Here is a 17,893-nt window from a genome sequence, read left to right on the forward strand (position 1 = left end):
TCCAGGGAAATGATATTTAGCTTCACCAGAGAGCCCAGACGCCGGTCTGACATGCGCCTCCCGCGTCATTAATGGGATGTTAAGGAAGGAACCCAAGCTGAGGACAAGACAAAAAGGCTTCTCGTCTTACACCACAAGTATCAGTTGCATGAGGCTTTCATTTCATCAATGGGCCGAATTCACAAAGTTAATACTAGAATCACAGATTTTAAATGTGGCATGTTGGGTCTCTGCTGCAACATTGGAGATCTGAATCACCCCTGAACCAACACGCAGTCGTCCTGACCGACAGTGCTCCTTTTTACCAGACACACTTATCCAGAGCGACTTACATCAGTCCCCCCCTAGAGACACTCAGGGACACGATGGTAGTAAATGGGGTTTGAACCCAGGTCTTCTGGTTCATAGGCGAGTGTCTCACCCACTAGGCCACTAGCAGCCTGTCTTTAATTATTACTTGTTCGTACTTGTTCAGTCTGAACCGTATTTGGACCTGCATGCGGGGGCTGTTTTGTCACGATTTTTCCTACAGTCATTTTGTATTTATGGCATTTACAAGAGGGGACTGTCCCTGTCTCTGATTTACCCGAGAGACACTTCTGGTTCAGAGGCGAGCGTCTTACTCACATACTGCCACCGATTACTTGGCGTGCAAATGAAAACCAACCACGTGTTCTCCTGTTTGAGAACTCCTTACTTTTGGTCAGTGGAGATGGATGTGAAGATATACAGAATACCAGTGCATCAAGGTCCACATTTCTTAATTTTACCCTGAATGTGAGACCTTCTGAGGCCTAATTGATTGATTCTTGCCATCACTACTCTGCCAAGAGATGCTGAAATTGCTATCAAATTCCTATTAATGAGTTTTTGGGAAGATGGTCCCCTGAAGAAGTAGATGGAAGCCAGATGTCAAACGACCTTTAAAAAGGAGGTTCTGCGTAGCAGATATAATCTCCCAATCACGGTGACTACTGTTCCGTACGAGCGCATCGCTGTCGGAACTGCAGGTGCTTTGTCTCTATGCATATTTGATCCAGAGCGAACGTGAGACTGCGGGCCCGGTAACCTGACTCGCAGGTAAAGACGCGTTCTGTAACCAGGCACACCGCACAATGGCGATTGATCATTTGATTTGTTTGTTTTTGGGGAGGTTCTGGCGAATGCTTTCCGTTTACGTGACGAAATAAAATTCGGGATTTAACTGGAAGCGTGAAAGGAGCCACATGGAGGAGCCTGTCCTGGCGGGAAAGGCGCCCACCTGGCAACCCCGCGCCACGCTGCTGAGCGCTGATTGGAGGAGGCGGGGTCACGTGGCGCGGTTGCCAGGAAGCGGCGCGCGGCCGGACGTGAGCGCGGCTGTAGTTTTTAAAAGTGAAGCGAAGTCGCGCTGTTCAGGTAACTTGTCGCCGTGGCGCGGCGGGGACAATAAAACTCGCGATTCTGTTTACGTGGCTGCGTTTGTACTTTAGGCCGCTGGGCTGTAAGAGGTCGAGCGGTAAACTCGGGAGGAGGAGGGCGAGCGGGGCCTGGCGCTCAGCTCCTGCGGTTAGCAGCGAGGCTAACACCCCGTCGGCGGCCAGGAAAACGGGGACAAGCAGAGCGGTTAAAGGCGACAAACCGCGACAAGATTTTGTATAATGAAGACGCCAGTGCTCCTTCCCCCCCAGCCTAACTATTACCGGCATGTGGACGAAATCTCATTCCGCTCACTGGCAGCTGAAATATAAAACCCCGCTGGGTCTGACAGGCGACCATGTGCTGGACTGGTCCGTGTGTGTGTGTGTGTGTGTGTGTGTGTTGTGTGTGTGTGTGGTGTGTGTGTCTCTGTGTGTGTGTGGTGTGTGTCTCTGTGTGTGTGTGGTGTGTGTCTCTGTGTGTGTGTGTGTGTGTGTGTGTGTGTGTCTCTGTGTGTGTGTGGTGTGTGTCTCTGTGTGTGTGTCTCGGTGTGTGGTGTGTGTGTCTCGGTGTGTGTGTCTCTGTGTGTGTATGTGTGTGTGTGTCTGTGGTTAAGTTGAAGACGGCGATATTAGTGTATTTTGGGCAGGTTGATCTCCTGTAGCGCGTTGCTCTTGGTGCTTTCTGAACAGGGGCATCTCTGCGTCTTTTCGTTTCGTCCGCTGTCCCCAGCGTTAGGATCAGTCTCACTTTTTTGCTGTGTCCTCAGCTCCCTCCCTTTTTCTTTCCGCAGGCATCGGCGTCCTGGCCTTCATTAATGTGCGTGCCAAGAGGTTGTGGGATGGCCATTGATGGCCACTGATGGAGGTGACGGCGTGAGGAGTAGGAGGGCGCCGCGCCCTCCCGCCACGGCCGTCCTGCTTGCCAGCGGGCCTCCGGCGGTGCATGACAAGCTCCGCTCCGTCTCAGGGTCCCCTTCACAACGTGCCTACCCCGGCGTGCCGGCGCCGCGCGCCCGCAGAGCCCCCGTCGCCACGTGCCACGTCGCCGGCCCGCTGCAGCTGACGGTGCAGGGCTGCAGGCCTCGCTGGTGCCCGGACCCGCTGAGGTTCAGACCGGGCCTACTGGGCAAGCGGGCGTCCTCGCCCCAGCGGTCCGTCTACCCCGCCTGCCCGTCCCCGCCCAAGGCCGTTTCCGTGGGACGGACCATGCCCGCCAACCAGTCTTCCCCGTGGAGCGGCGCCGAGCGCGGCGTTGTGTGCACACGTGCCAACGTGCCTTCCTGCCCGAGGCTGGACGCTGACGAACCCCAAAAGTTGAGCGTGAAAATGACGCGCCCCTGCGTGTCGTTTAGCGACATGGCCGTCCCGGTCGCGCCGGGCGGTGCCAAAGGAAGTCGCGACTGGGCCGAGGTCCACGCCCAAAACATGCTGAGGAATGGCGCTTACCTCCCAGATGCCCTCATCCCGTCTTTGCCCCCACCTTTTGGCCTTAGTAATGGAGACGACCCGTCCTCAAAGGACAACTCGGTCTGTACGGTGGCCAGTTGTCCCGCTTCTGGCCTTCATCATAGCATTCCGGAGGAGCCCGGCGAGACATCAGCGGCTCCGCCCTCTCCTACTGTTCACTCGGTGACCAATCAGATCTCTGCCATACACCTCACCAGGACGAGCAGTGGCCAGCCGGACCTGGACCCCCCCACTCGTCTTCAGTGTCTAGGGTAGGACATTAGTCCCGATTTCACACGTTTACATTTACCGCCTTTATCAGATGCCCTTACAGTAGGTAGTGACGGGGACAGTCCCCCTGGGGACGCTCACGGTAGTATAGCTACGTCAGTGGACTGCTCAGAACCTGCTTTATATATCATATAAATGTATATATTCCAGTCAAACCAGCATTTCTATTAGAACAGACAATAAAGCCAAATTGTGGAATAAATTATACGACATCACATTGGGGGACAACAGAACGAAGCTGTAACGTAGTATTTTATTCCGGTGTGCTTGGGAAAATCAACAATTTAATTGCTTTTACTAATGAATTGATTCAGGAAACGACTGTCCATGTTTTTCTTTATTCTTCACAAGCGGCACCTTCGCTGCCCTCAGTCAGGAGCCCGCTGGCCTGCCTCAGGACGAGGAGGACGATCTGGACAGTGACTGCAGTGCTGACGATGATGATGGTGAGATTAATACTTCCTTTTACTTTACTTTACCCTACCTGGCAGACGCTTTTATCCAAAGCGACTTACAAGAGGAAGACACCAGCAATTCTCATTCGGTTTCTATAGATCGTGAGTTACAAAACTAAGAGCCGAACATGCAGGGAAATTGGACGAAAATTACTGGATGCGTGTTTGAGCTTGAAATGAGGTGTTAATCCTTGAATTAGTAGAATTTCTCTTCTGTTCCTGCTCTGTTGTAGATGGATCGGTGTGTTCTTCTGGCAACGACGAAGCTCTGGTAGATGCTGCAGAAGATTCGTCTAAGTATGTTCAGTTTATTGTTCTTACGGTTCTGATAGTTTCTGCGTCTGTAGCGTAACATATTTCTGTATTAAAACCTGAGTTTCAGTGGATGGTGTGAACAAAAATCTTTTCCATTGAATTTGGCAATCTTTTATTCAGCGAGTGTAGTAGGATTTGTTCGGAATATTTGTAAATGAAACGACAGCCAGAGCCTTCCAGTCCCTCGGAAGCAGATGTCGGTGTGGCGAACCGGCCCTTTTTACCCCCGTGTGCGTTACTGTTCTGGCGGCTGCCGCCGGTGAAAGGCTTGAGCGTGCAGAGGGCAGTAGAAAGGTCTCCAATTGTCAATCGGTGATAAAAGTAGAACCATCTCTCTGTGATGGGACCATGGGAGGTCCGGACCCCCACCTCCATTGTCACGACGTGACGTTTCGCGGCTCGTTTTGTGCTCCGTTTTTTTTTTTGTAACTCAAAGTGAGGTTTAAAAAAAAAAAAAAGAAAGCCCTCGCACGTAAAAGTCCATGGCAGCGCTCCTGGTGTTTTTTTTTTAAAGTCACCGTCAGACGGGACGCTCCTCGCTACATGACCGTGATGTGAGTGCTGTAATGGAATCTTGGAGGTGACCGTGAAGATGAGTTCATTAGTAATGCTGTGAGTTTAAAGACCTTAATCCTGACATTTTGGTGCGTTTTGTCTTTTAGTGTGGACGATTCGATGTGCACCGAGGCGGAGGACGACCGGGTGGAGAGGCCAGCCTTGGTGCCCAGCCTGTTCCCCCTACGGCCCCCCACCTTGTACTTCAGCACGGCAAACGAAAGAGGTTTCTAGCGGTCTGCTGGCCAGTTTAATACACCAAACCCAATGCAGGCTCGACCCCAGCGTGTGGATTTAAAGAATAATCGTCCGGTTTACTTCATCTGTGTCTCGCTTTGCCAGTGCAACTTTTGCCGTGGGAGCAGAGGAAGCTGCTGAAGTGGAAGATGAGTTCAGTAACCCCCAATGTGGTGAAGCAGACCATCGCCAGGTCTCACTTCAGAGCCACCAAGAGTGAGTTGGCATGTGGACATAACCACAGCATAAGTAGAATTCATTCCTGATCATTCGTTTGTGTTTTAAATTGTTCTTTTTTTTATTGTAGAAAGTGATGACTGGCTTGGTTGCTGGGGTCACCACATGAAGTCTCCTGGGTTCAAGGCCATTCACGAGTATCAGAAGGTAGAGTAAGCACAAATGCTTCCAGGAAGGTTTAAAATGTAGAATTGAATACCCTTTATTGTCACTATTCACATATAGCAGCAGACATATATGTAGAAAATACAATATGTTTATCAGAAATGACTAAACGATAGCGCGGTATATACATATGGGAAGAATAAAGGAACTGAGCGGTGTGTGGGTTGCACGTTGTTCACAGCAATGATTCATTTGTAGAGGATGTTGGGCAGTAATACAGATGTTTGCACAGCTGCAGGATAAAGGGAAGCATGTCCGGGGGTTGGGGGGTGTATAGTGAGTGCGCGTGTGTTGTTAGGTGCCAGTGACGGGCTGACCTTCTTCCTCTCCACCTCCTCTCTCCCTCCTGCAGTTGAACCACTTCCCAGGCTCTTTTCAGATTGGCCGGAAGGACCGGCTGTGGCGTAACCTGTCCAAGATGCAGGCGCGCTTTGGCAAGCGGGAGTTCAGCTTTTTCCCACGGTCCTTTGTGCTTCCTCAGGACTTAAAGCTGCTGAAGAAGGCCTGGGAAGATGGAGGTGGTCGACAGAAGTGGATCATCAAACCAGTACGGCTGTTTCAGATCTCCTTGCTGGGCGTGTCCCACCCTGCACGGCGACCATTTGTAACAAGATAATCGTGTCACCACCCGGTCATAATGTTATGGCTGACTGGTTTCACATTTTAAATGACGCTGTAGATCATTGTTTGGTGCTCCCTCATTTGGACGTATCCAGTATAATGTTCAAAAGATCTTCCACCTGCTTTTTCCAGCCTGCCTCTGCTCGAGGAATCGGGATTCAGGTCATTCACAAGTGGAGTCAGATGCCTCGTAAGAGACCGCTCCTCGTGCAGAAGTAAGTCGCCGCTCTCTCTGTTGTGTATGTACAGCAGCAGCTCTGCGTGTCTCTTCTCTGACTCTTCTCCGTCTTGGCCCCTCGGTGGTGGAATGAACTTCCATCTCAGTCACTGAGCACCTTCACACGGCAGCTCAAGACCTTCCTCTTTAGAGAATATTTAGATGAACTTGTGACCTTCTTCTTGTCTGACTTCTGTATAGAAACTAGAACAGAGTGAATAAAAAGATTGTATTCATAGTTGGGGGTCCTGGTGAACCAGAACTGACCACTTCATCCATGGTGACATGGAAGCACGTTGTAAGTCGCTCTGGATACGGGCGTCGGCCAAACGCCTTAAATGTAAATGTTTTGCCATGTCTGCTGCAGATACCTCCACAAGCCCTACCTCATCAGTGGGAATAAGTTCGACCTGCGTATTTACGTCTACGTGACTTCTTATGACCCACTTCGTGTTTACATCTTCAGCGACGGCCTTGTCCGCTTTGCAAGCTGCAAGTAAGTCACCATTGTTACTACCATTGAAGCCTTAAAACAGCTGCACACACTCAGAATGGAGACCGTTTTCATTTTGCACCTTTCTTCCTGCAGATATTCCTCTTCCATGAAAAGCCTCAGCAACAAATTCATGCACCTGACCAACTACAGCGTGAACAAGAAGAACTCTGAATACCAGACCAACAGTGACCACAAGGCCTGCCAGGGCCACAAGTGGTGAGGGAAGGCTGTGAAAAAATCTCACTTCCTGCAGACCTTTTCTTTATTTTAACACTGACTTCTGGATGTCTGATTCTATGCACCAGGGTCCTTTAGATAAAACTTTTAATTCCAAATCCACGTGTGGTTATTAATTGTAAATGAGCGAAATTCTGTGCAATTGAGGCAAGTGTGACGTGTCTCACTCCACATAGAGACATGGCACACTATTTCTTGCCTGCTTCAGAGCTGATAATGATGTTCTTTCAGGGCTCTGAAGGCACTATGGCAGTACCTGAGTGCCAAAGGAATCAACACTACCCAGATATGGGAGATGATCAAGGACATGGTCATCAAAACCATCATCGCGTAAGTCACTTATGAAGCTTCAGCAATGCCGCTTATGTCTGATTTAATGCTGAAAATGATTCTGTTTGTCAGCATTGCAGGTGCAGTTTGACCCCAATAGGCTTCTACTGCCACCTAATGGTGGCTATCATTTTCCATTTTTGAAAATGCACATAAAACTAAAAAATGCACATAAATCTGCAGGTCTGACCCCTATGTGAACATGCTGGTGAAGGCGAATGTGCGTTCACCCTACAGCTGCCATGAGCTCTTCGGCTTTGACATCATGCTGGATGAGAACTTGAAGCCCTGGGTTCTGGAGGTGAACATCTCCCCCAGGTAAAATGTGTTTATATATGGCATCAGAATCGCCTCTTTCCTCTTATAATTCTATCTAAGATATTTCCAGAGTGTTTCCAGCTCTAGTGATGCTGGTTGAGACAAAGACTACACTGAATTTGAGTGTGTTTATGCTCTATTCGCATGATATTAATCTGTTGTTCTTTCCCAGAGGGTTCCTCTTGTTCTGCTTCCTGCAAATCAATCACACAGGAAATTGTGAAAGGATAGCTGATTAGAAGAAGTTCTTGTGCAATCAGAACGCACTTCCTACTTGATAAACGTAACCATCATAAATATTTTTCTCTTGTAGCCTGCACTCCAACACTGCCCTGGACGTGAGCATCAAGGGCCAGATGATCCGGGACGTGTTGAACCTTGCCGGGTTCGTTGTTCCTCGGCGAGAGGAGATGCGACCTGCGGCCTGCGGCAGCACCAGCAGCTCCACCAGCAGGTCTGCTGAGGTTTTCATTGAATAAAAAGTTACTAAAGGTACCATCACACAGCAGCAGACTCGGTATTGACTAATGAGCTGAAGCCGTAGCCCCTATAAACCGCTGCTGTTAAGTGTAATGATCATTAAGAAACAATTAATCAGGTATGACGTGACCGTGGTGGCCTAGCAGGTATGGAAATGGACCTGTAATTTAAGGGCCGTGGGTTCATATCTTGGAACTGCCATGAGGTCCCCTCGATGAAGGTACCGTCCCTGTCATGGCCCCCCACTGCTCACCAAGGGTGATAAAGGGTCAAATGTCACCATGTGCTGTGCTGCAGCGTTTCGCAATGGACAAAACAACCACTTTCATGTGACAACTGGACAAATCTGTCCAATAAAACAAACCGAACGGTTTTCAATTTTTCGCTTTTCAACATTGCCTGTTTTTGTGTGTGACAGTCTGTGTGGAGGTGTGTGGGAGAGATCTAGACCAGAGCTGTCCGCTGATGAGAAGGTTAAAAGAGCCTTTTACCTTAGTCAGCGCTTCGCAGACCAGGTACGTATGCGCGTACACACACGCACGGCGAAACTGCGATCTGCTGCTTGTTCACTTTTACACTCCTTGTTGTCTGTATCTGTTTTTCTGGAAGCTTCGTAAGTGTGAACTGCAGTGATGTCACCACGGGGTAAGAGAGACAGGGCGGGTAGTGGGCTTTCAGTCATAGGCTGTAGAATAGATTTGAATTTGTGTCCGAGGGTGAAGTTTGGTGCTTTCGTGGTGCCAAATGCTCTGATTTTACTGAACATCATGAAAGTAAATCATGTTGAGTATGAACAATTTCACAAGTGTTAAATTGGCCTCTAAATAACATTACAAAATAAGTAAAGGACAGAAAATAATAACGGCACACTTTTGATCCATTCGATTTCGGTGCCAGAACAAGTCAGCCACCAGCAAACTTTTCTTATGAAAAAGCAGTACTTTTTAATTTCATTTTAATGTTTAAAATCATTCAGGATCCAGCTTCAAAAATTCTGGTATGGAACGGAATTGAAAAAATGTTGAATGATAAGCAGCACCAGCTTTGTCTGAGCTGTATATTAGTGCAAAATATTACGATATGAATGTTCCCTTGGTCACGAATTCATATATTGTGAGTAAGGCTGTCATGATTATTTTTTTATTATTTTATTTTTTTTTACGAATAATTGTGAATGAACTAGTTGTGTTTTTTGTCATTATTTTAGACTAAGACTTATTGTAGTTTAAAGATTTTTTAATGAAGGAGCTTAAAAACCTGAAACATGGTAAACGGGATTTCTTGTTCATTTACACCTTATATAAAATACGGCGGTATTTTGAGACTTGTTCTTATTGATTCAGTGAACGTGTAGTTATTAGGCCGTATCGGCCAGCCCTGGCTCGGTAGGAAGCAGGATTCGTGATGAATGGTGTCCTGTGACCACTCTTGATAAAAGGCTTTTGTACTTTTTGCGCTGCAGTCGTGACTGCTAAACGGGATGTGGTTTGCTTGTCAAGCAGATTTTTGACCAGATGAGAGCGTGGTTGGGTTTTTTTTTCCTGCTGCTTTCATGTTTTCAACATGATGATTTGTAATGTTTGTGGATGTACATAGATTATAACTGGAATACTGGGTTTTTACAGTCCTGGAAATCCTGGAAAATTTTGGGTTTGGAATTCAAAGCAAATTATCATAACCCAGGCATTCAAAGTTCAGTTTGTATATGTTATATAGAATAGTGCATCAGGCTTAATTAAAATATTTATGCAACGCACCACATTTTAACTCTTCGTACTGGCTCGTGTAGCTCATTACACCATCTTGGTCATTTTACTTGCATATATTGGTTTTGCATAAACATTATTTTATTAAAGTGTTGCAGTTTTGACACCCATTATATATTGAAGTATATATTGAGTTTTATTGTGGAAGTTTGTTTTAAGAAGTGAGACTAGTTTTCTGTGTCCCGTGCATCACATGGCAACTGCTTATGTGGCTTTTGTCATAACTTTATATAGAACGACAAGTACTACATACAGGTCACAGTTATTCATAGTTCTGACCACTAGTTCTGGGGATAAAGAAAAATGAATCTTCATAAACCTTTATGATAAATTGACCTTCTTGAAATATATACTTTTATCAAATATGCAGTGAAATATCAGAGTGTAATTGAAAAGTGGTGGAAATGCTTTTGAAAAACGTGTAGGCTGCTAACCGGCGGCCGTGCTCTTTCGTGGCAGGAGTTGTTCTCGTCTGTGCTGGACGTGTTGACTCCTGATGATGTGAACGTGCTGGCCGAGGCGGAGGATGAGCTCAGTCGGCGGGGCGAGTTCGAGCGCGTCTTTCCCTCGCCGGCGTCCTCGCGCTACCTGCGTTTCTTTGAGCACCCTCGCTACCTCAACATCCTTCTCAGCCAATGGGAGCAGAAGCACTGGCAGAACCGGAGTCAAGGTTCTCCTCCCTTTCTCTGTTATATGTAGTTTTGAAAGGGTTAAATTTATCTTGTCTGTTAACTATTAGTGTATTTTGGTGTGTGTAGGGTGTGTGTGTGTATATATAATTTTTATAATTTTTTCTAGGAGTCAGCCTACTTCGGAACCTGTGCCAGAAAGGAGTTCACCTCGGCCATCTCTCCGACACGGCACATCGCGTGAGTAGCGCAGCCGGAAGTATCTCGTCTCTGGTTTCTTGCACAATTAATATGTTCAAATTTGTCACTTTGCTGTCACTTTGTAACAGTGGTCATCTGCAGCCTATTCTGGGTGCGTTGGGGACGACCCAAACTGCAATCCCGCTGAGACAGACGGGAGAAGAAGGTATACAAAATCCAACTCACGCACAGTTATTTATTTCAGTCTCCTTCCCAGCCTCAGTAAAACTTCCTTCGCCCCTGTCTGTAGCGTGCTGGTGTCCCAGGGTCCCCGGTCCGCCGAGGAGGACGACGTCTCGGATCGCGAGGTTCACTCGGTCACCTCCAGCCTCCCCGACATCAGCCTGATGGACTCTGGGAGCCCGAGTCCGAGCTCCAGTCCGAGCTCCAGCCTGGCCAGTGACCTGTGAGCTGCTTGCGGTGTCAGAGACGTGAAGGTCCAGTGTCATCTTCGCTCCTGGTTTATCAGACAGCGGCACGGTGGCGTTACATGATTGTAATTCCATCTTTATTAACATGATCAAACACATGAACATTCAGTACTTGTCTCACCTGAACAGTCCTGTCGTACCTAGTTTAAAAATTGCACAACGGTGCCTATGGCTGGAGTTTTGAGGTTCTTTCACTCGCCCAAACCCAGCGTTTACTTAATGCAGAGTGGTGACACAGTGCCATGTCATCTTACATAAGCTTTGGTAAATAATGTCACTTTTCGAGAGGTGGCTTTATGGCTTCATGAACACCGTTGCTGCTTTCTTTAAAACTCATTTTTTAAATCCCTTAAAAAAAGGGGGGCCAGGCTGTCAGGTGAGAGCCGGCGGCCCTGGAGAGAACGCTGCCAACAGGGCGGGGCGCGGCCGGGCACACAGTAACACGAGCCAATCGGATTTACCTACGTCGTTTGTTTACATCGCAGTTCCGCTTTTGGTACTAGTTGTAAAAGAAAAAAAAAATTATTATACAACAGGATTTTTAAAATGTTGGAGGAGGTTGAGACTTGATGATAATTTAATATTTAAATATGAACTCTTTTTAACTGGGGGATTTGTGCTCATTGTTCAGGGCTTTTGGAGTTAAAATATCATAATAAATATTTGGCAATGGAAGTGAAGTGGTCCACCTCGTTATTTCTTTCCCTTCTTTCACCAAAGGTTCTCTGGGATCAAAACGGTAGCCATGTTTTTATATATATATATATATATATATATATATATATATGTGTGTGTGTGTGTGTGTTCTCTACACATTTGGCTCTTAAAGATCAGGTCCTGAGTAACAGTCCAGTCCATGTGTTTTGTTTATGACGTTTTTTAAAAACATTTATTTAAATGCGGGAAATTAAATTTCGCCTCCTCACTCCATAGTGGACGACTGCAGACCGGACACTTCCTCCTCAGGGCGGGTTTTTTTTTTTTTTTTTTTTTTGTATATGTACACAAACACACACACACACACACACACACACACACACACTGACCGAAATGCCCCTTGACAGTCCTCCGCCTGCCAGCGTGGGCTCAGCTGCGCGTCCTGATTTAGTTCACGGCGACATCATGGTCCGCACAGCGCGGTGAGGCGAGCCGAGAGCCAGACGGTCCCGACATGGAGCCGCCACCGGAGGTAAAGCGGCGACTAGGACGGCCTGTCGCATGTGTCGACGGTGCACTTTTATTTATTCACTTGTTCTGCCAGTGTTCACACGTCTGTGTAACTTGAAATCTTTTACTCGGCTTGACTTTGCTTTACTGAAGCTTATGACGTTTGCATGTGCAGAATTCTGCAACTTTTTCCTGTTGGTTTGTGGTGTCTGGTCGTGGCCCGGCGAGTAAAACAGTCGCCTCTGAACCAGGTTCAAAACCCCACTTCCCACCAACATGTCCCTGAGCAAGTCTGTCCCTGTCTGGGTCTTTACGTTGGTAAAACCGTAATGGCCGCGTAGACATTATTTTGAGTGAAGAGGTGATGCTTGTGTGTGTGTGTGTGTGTGTGTGTGTGTGTGTGTCGCCAGGTTATCATCATCTGCTGACGTGTGGCGTAACGGCTGCGGCTTTTCTGTGCAGGATGTTGTGTTGATCTTGTCATGCGCTCAGGGTGTCCTCTCACGTTCGTGCTCTTTAAAGGTGCCGTTCCTCGACGAGGGCCTGGTGATGAAGAGCACAGGTATCTCTCGTGACCCCAACTTGCATGATGCACGGGAGCATGTTGCTGTGAACATATTCAGCCACCAGTGACCTCTTAACGTACTGAATTTAAATTAAACAGGCCCATGCTCATTCAAAGCCTTAACAAAAAGTTTTATTAAGGTTGATGGTTAAATACAGAGGACACGTTTCACCGTTTCACCGTGTCACCATGTGCTGTGCTGCAGTGTCTCACGATGACAAAAAGTAGCGGGTTTTAGTAGCCTGTTTGGTAAAACAGTCGCCTATGAACCAGAAGACCCAGGTTCAAACCCCACTTTCTACCATCGTGTCCCTGAGCAGGACACTTAACCCTGAGTGTCTCCAGGGAGGGGACTGTCCCTGTAACTACTGACTAAGAGCGTCATAAACAATCACTTCAACTAACATATTAGATAATTGTGATATGGAGCAGGGTGGAACTGGTCATGGTGCAGTAGAGTAAAATGGTGCTTGGTGACCACTGTAAATGTGTGTGTGTCCCGGCAGACTGACCGACCTGCAGCAGGGTGGTCTCTCCTCTCACTCTCTTCCTCGCAGGACCCGAGCCCGACGCCGACGTCTACACGCGCTTCATGCTCAACCACAACTGCTACGACACCATCCCCACCAGCTCCAAACTGGTCATCTTCGACACCACGCTGCAGGTCAGTCAGGGTCCCACCCGTCCACCGAGGGCCCCTGTGCAGGAGGTCTCAACCTGGACGTTCCCCCTTCTTCTCTCAGGTGAAGAAGGCCTTCTTTGCTCTGGTGGCTAACGGCGTGCGAGCGGCTCCGCTGTGGGACAGTAAACTGCAGACCTTCGTAGGTGAGCGTGGCCGAGAGTTTATAATGCAACCTGCATGCTGGGAACATGGACACGCCCGCGATGATGATGATGAAGCAGCACCGGCGAGGCCGCTGAAACGCGACCCACCGCCGGTTCCTAATTTTAGGCGGCCAGCTGGGCACCGGCGTCTAGTGTCTGTTGACAGGGCGGCCAGATATTAATAACCCGGCCGCTCTTCGTGTCTTCCAGGCATGCTGACCATCACAGACTTCATCAACATCCTCCATCGCTACTACAGGTCGCCCATGGTGAGGGAACATCTGACTTCAGCTTACTGATTATCAAGTGATTATATTTTTGTGACTTTGGTAACTGTGTGTAGTTGTTATCTCTCCTGTGGGCCACACACCACATGCTTTGGTTTTATTACGTAATAAATAATATTTCATAGCACGAACACATGCTTGTTTTTTCCCCTGCAGATCACAGTTTAGAATCTCCGCGTTCTCAGCACTTTCGGCGTCACGCCACAGCTTGAAAACTTGCAGATGCCTGCAGTTTTTTTACCCGGTTTTACACATTTGATCGTGAGATGAATATTGAAATAAGATGATCAGTACTGGCTATGCTTTGATTTCCCATAGAGAGTTTCAGGAAATATTAGTAAAAAAGATTTTTCGGTGTTTTCTTATGGCTTTGCTGAGCTGTAGTGGTTTGTAGACGGTTACTTTAGCACATATCAAGGCGATCGGCGCACCGTTTCGCATGAAATCTCGTGACACGCCGCAAACAGGCCGGTGATTCCTCTGTTATCATTATTGCAGTGTAGTGTTGTGTCTACTGTGTACTGGTGGAGTAGTAGTGGTGGGTTTGAAATGCCCGTCCAGTCACCTCGTCTCCTTAAAATAGAGCCACAGATTCTGGTATCCAAGGTGAGCCAGATGATGACTGCCTGAAGATCTTTCACTGCTTTTTGATCTTAACGCCCGTATGGTCTCTCAGGTACAGATATACGAGCTGGAAGAGCACAAGATTGAAACGTGGAGAGGTGACATTCTAAAAATACAGATATGTTGATGTGCACCAAGTTATCCAGTCTGTTCACTAGTGTGTGTGTGTGTGTGTGTGTCTCTCTCTGGCCTCAGAGGTGTACCTGCAGTACTCCATCCATTCGCTCATCAGCATCACCCCCGACTCCAGGTAAAGACTCGCCATACATCCGTTTCACCAAAGAACAAAAGAAATCAGGTCACAAAAAGAGCCGTCAACATGTTTTTCTTCTCGCCTACGTGACACTGTTCTAAAATGTCCCCGTCTGTATTCAGAAATTCAAACGGACCATGAGACAGTTTCAACAAACAGCACAGCCTGCTGTTACTGGATAATTGATTGATTCTATTGGCACATTATTCTGTTCTCTAATCATTTATCAGAGCTCCTTACAGTCAGTAGTTACAGGGACAGTCCCCGTGGAGACACTCCGGGTTAAGTGTCTTGTTCAGGGACACCATGGTAGTAAGTGGGATTTAAACATGGGACTTCTGGTTCAGAGGCGAGTATGTAACCCACTTGCCTATGCACCATATTTGGACCTTCAGAGCTCCGTTGACCACCTGCTTCCTACCAACAGCCTCTTTGAAGCCATATACTCTCTGCTGAAGAACAAGATCCACCGGCTGCCCGTCATCGACCCGGAGACGGGGAACGTCCTTCACATCCTCACGCACAAACGCATCCTCAAGTTCCTGCACATCTTTGTGAGAGCACCTCTCTCCCTTATATTTCATCTAACGTTTAAGGAGTCAGGCTGGACAGTAGGTGACTAGGACTGGACCTGTGATGAATCTTCCCACAAACAGGGCTACTCCATCCCGAAGCCGCGCTTCCTGCAGAAGCGGATAGAGGAGCTGCAGATCGGAACGTTCCAGGAGATCGCCACGATCCCGCTGTCGGCCACGGTGTACGACGCGCTGTCCTTGTTTGTGGAGCGGCGGGTGTCGGCCCTGCCTGTCGTCGATGAGGAAGGTGCGTGGCAGATTTTCATCTCCCTGAACCACATCTGCCCTGATCACAGCACGGCGTCAGTGTGTTGTTTTTGCCGTCTTGCTTTCTTTTTCTTGCTAATCTAGTCCATCTTCATAGAAATGAGCCGTGCGCGATTCGGATGCCCTCGCAGTGCAAGTTGTTGGAGGTTTTGTCTGAAACGCCTCAATCTCTTTTGTCTTTGCAACAGGAAAAGTGGTGGCCCTGTACTCCAGATTTGATGTCATTGTAAGTCATTTCTATAGTCAGCAAGTAGTGGTGGCATTAGGATTTTATTTCTCATTTCATAATGACCCTGTTTAATATAGATATTTGAATAGTTTCTCAGACCTCATTATACAGGGCCTTTACGTATACATTATACAGATATATTTGGGCGTGTCAGTAAACAGGTTTACCTTGTACAATATGAGCCCATTGGATTTAATGATTTAGTCAAGGTCTAATAAAATCTGATGTCCATTCATGTTTATTTTAATAAATAAAATACATACGCTTACAAATCTGTTGCCACGGGATACCAATCGTCTAAACTACATGTAAAATTCGAATGCGTAACTGTTGATGTGAATGTTACAGTAGACGCATTCTTGCTAAATTTTTGCATATGGGCCAAGTTAAAGATGTACAAATGACATTAAAGATTTACGAGTGGTTTATTACGTAAATCACAACGACACAACGACTCTCTTTCGCTTGCTTGTGCGTTTCTTTTTTTGCATGGACAGCGTCAACGTGAAGTGGTCAAGTTTCAAAACGCCTTCGGTGCTTCCGATCCATCATTGAAATGTTTCTGCAGAACCTTGCGGCACAAAAGACGTACAACCATCTGAACATGACGATGCGCGAGGCGGTGGTGGGGCGCATGTGCTGTGTGGAGGGGGTGCTAAAGTGCTACCCACACGAAACCTTGGAAATAATCATCGACCGCATCGCCAAGGCAGAGGTGGGTCACGCTAGAGCTGTACATCTTGACCCTGATTGGCTCAATTTACTTCATTTTAGTTGGCTCGGGTCGAGTCCAGGTTGAACCTGCGCTCTCTGGTATCTTTTCATATGATTTGCTGTAAAACTGTTTTAATAAATGTCCGTTTTTTAATGAAAGGAGATGTGAAGATTTGACTTGAAAATCTCAGTCAACGTTGTCAGGTGATTAAATTTTTAATTACGCGAGAGAATGGATGTGAAAACGGATGCTGAGGTTGTGAAACGGAGGCAAGCAGCTTTTGAACAAATTTCCTTTCCCTCTATGAAAGCCAGGCTTCTAAAAATCTGTACTTGTCTGCTCGGAGACTGTCTGGTTCGTGTGTGTGTTCCGTTGGGTTCCATAGGTCGTCACCTTGTTCTCCTGCAGGTTCACCGTCTGGTGCTGGTGGACCAGGATGACAGGGTGAGGGGGATCGTCTCGCTTTCCGACCTGCTGCAGGCGCTTGTCCTGGACCCAGCAGGTATTGACGCCCTTTTCTCTTAGCACCTGTGGAGGTTCCCTTCCAGCCACCTCCACCTCTCCACAGACCCTTTCCTGGCCCAGGTAGGCTCCCCAGTCGACCTCCTGTCCTCCCTGGTCTCTGTGCCAGCAGAGAAGCTTCTCCCGCCTCTCCGTTGCTGCTGCTTTTGAGCCCCCCTGTTCTCTGCTCTCCTCCTGGCCTTGTGAAGCCAGGGGACGGTCAGGTCCAGGGCTCTGGTTGACTGGGGGCCTGTGAGACCTGCCGCTCCTCGTATTTGACGCCTTTGGCCGACTACGCTGCTGAGGTGCTCAAATAGGATGGAAGCTGCTTCAGAGTGAGCTGGACCCTTTCTGAATTGTGGTGCTTGTGGCAATGAATCATTGTCACAAAAAAAAAGATGCGAAACAATTTCAAGCACAGATGGACACATTGTGTCCATCAATATATGTTTCTTTGCTTAGCCATGCTTTTTGAATGCTTTTTGTTTTCGTTATGTTCATGATATTCTTCACTTGTTTTGATGGTCTGATATCTGATGCTTTCTGCATGCTGCACAAACCACCAGTGGTGCCAGTGCTTCAGATCCATGGAGATTTTGCATGATGTTGAGCACACTGCATGAGATACTGCCGGTGAAAGTGAATTATGGCACGTGATTAACAAAGCTGCTTCTGCTGCGACCATCTCCATGCCATTTGGAGCTCATATCTTCACCAAAAAATGTTTTTTTTTCTTCTTTCCTACCAGAGATTTCCACGGCGCAAGTGGAGGGCGGTAAAGAGTGGGACGGGGGAAATGGTCAAAGCGTGAGGGGGGGCAATGTACATACGTGTCACCATGAAATATGAAACTGCACTTGCAATTTTGTATGAATAATGTTAGACCAGTGGGTCAATGTGATTAAATAATAAATGTTATGCTTGAAACTATTCTCTAATTGGATGAGTTTGTGAAACTATGACTTTGTAAAACTCTTTGTATATTTATATTTGTGTAAAAATAAAAATGATTGTTTCAT

General features: G+C 47.4%; 2 protein-coding genes and 1 long non-coding RNA gene across 10 annotated transcripts; 2 read left to right on the forward strand and 1 right to left on the reverse strand.

Annotated features, from left to right (window-relative positions):
• Nucleotides 1-1,321: 1,321 nt before the first annotated feature.
• On the forward strand, nucleotides 1,322-11,541 carry ttll4 (tubulin tyrosine ligase-like family, member 4). 2 transcript variants are annotated; one of them, XM_028990855.1, is made up of 19 exons: nucleotides 1,322-1,398; nucleotides 2,192-3,118; nucleotides 3,489-3,583; nucleotides 3,826-3,889; nucleotides 4,570-4,688; nucleotides 4,805-4,915; nucleotides 5,007-5,083; nucleotides 5,454-5,648; nucleotides 5,855-5,937; nucleotides 6,307-6,435; nucleotides 6,529-6,651; nucleotides 6,904-7,002; nucleotides 7,186-7,320; nucleotides 7,634-7,774; nucleotides 8,219-8,315; nucleotides 10,026-10,236; nucleotides 10,365-10,435; nucleotides 10,525-10,601; nucleotides 10,686-11,541. In XM_028990855.1, exons 2-19 carry the CDS (start codon nucleotides 2,250-2,252, stop codon nucleotides 10,843-10,845), a joined length of 2,856 nt encoding a protein of 951 aa, XP_028846688.1. In that variant the 5' UTR covers nucleotides 1,322-1,398; nucleotides 2,192-2,249; the 3' UTR covers nucleotides 10,846-11,541. The 2 variants fall into 2 exon arrangements, with proteins under 2 accessions (XP_028846688.1, XP_028846689.1); XM_028990856.1 differs by lacking the exons at nucleotides 10,365-10,435; nucleotides 10,525-10,601; nucleotides 10,686-11,541 and adding an exon at nucleotides 8,410-8,445 and having other exon boundaries at nucleotides 10,026-10,163.
• LOC114796582 (uncharacterized) lies at nucleotides 10,558-13,465 on the reverse strand. The gene is made up of 3 exons (XR_003750753.1): nucleotides 13,115-13,465; nucleotides 11,913-12,576; nucleotides 10,558-10,892 (listed from the first exon to the last, which is right to left on the reverse strand). It is a non-coding gene; the product is annotated as an uncharacterized LOC114796582 (long non-coding RNA).
• prkag3b (protein kinase, AMP-activated, gamma 3b non-catalytic subunit) lies at nucleotides 11,891-17,892 on the forward strand. Of its 7 annotated transcripts, none has more exons than XM_028990858.1 (13): nucleotides 11,891-12,055; nucleotides 12,556-12,595; nucleotides 13,156-13,262; nucleotides 13,342-13,423; nucleotides 13,634-13,692; nucleotides 14,387-14,432; nucleotides 14,530-14,584; nucleotides 15,015-15,141; nucleotides 15,244-15,409; nucleotides 15,618-15,655; nucleotides 16,227-16,373; nucleotides 16,782-16,875; nucleotides 17,623-17,892. In XM_028990858.1, the coding sequence occupies exons 1-13, from the start codon at nucleotides 12,038-12,040 to the stop codon at nucleotides 17,721-17,723; spliced, it is 1,080 nt and encodes a 359-aa protein (XP_028846691.1). In that variant the 5' UTR covers nucleotides 11,891-12,037; the 3' UTR covers nucleotides 17,724-17,892. The 7 variants fall into 7 exon arrangements, 5 of the variants coding, with proteins under 5 accessions (XP_028846691.1, XP_028846692.1, XP_028846695.1 ...); XM_028990859.1 differs by lacking the exon at nucleotides 17,623-17,892 and adding an exon at nucleotides 17,441-17,616; XR_003750751.1 differs by having other exon boundaries at nucleotides 11,892-12,055; nucleotides 16,782-16,958; nucleotides 17,623-17,717.
• The last annotated feature ends 1 nt before the right edge of the window (nucleotide 17,893 follows it).

Source organism: Denticeps clupeoides, chromosome 9, assembly GCF_900700375.1.
Source record: "Denticeps clupeoides chromosome 9, fDenClu1.1, whole genome shotgun sequence".
Lineage (NCBI taxonomy): Eukaryota > Metazoa > Chordata > Actinopteri > Clupeiformes > Denticipitidae > Denticeps > Denticeps clupeoides.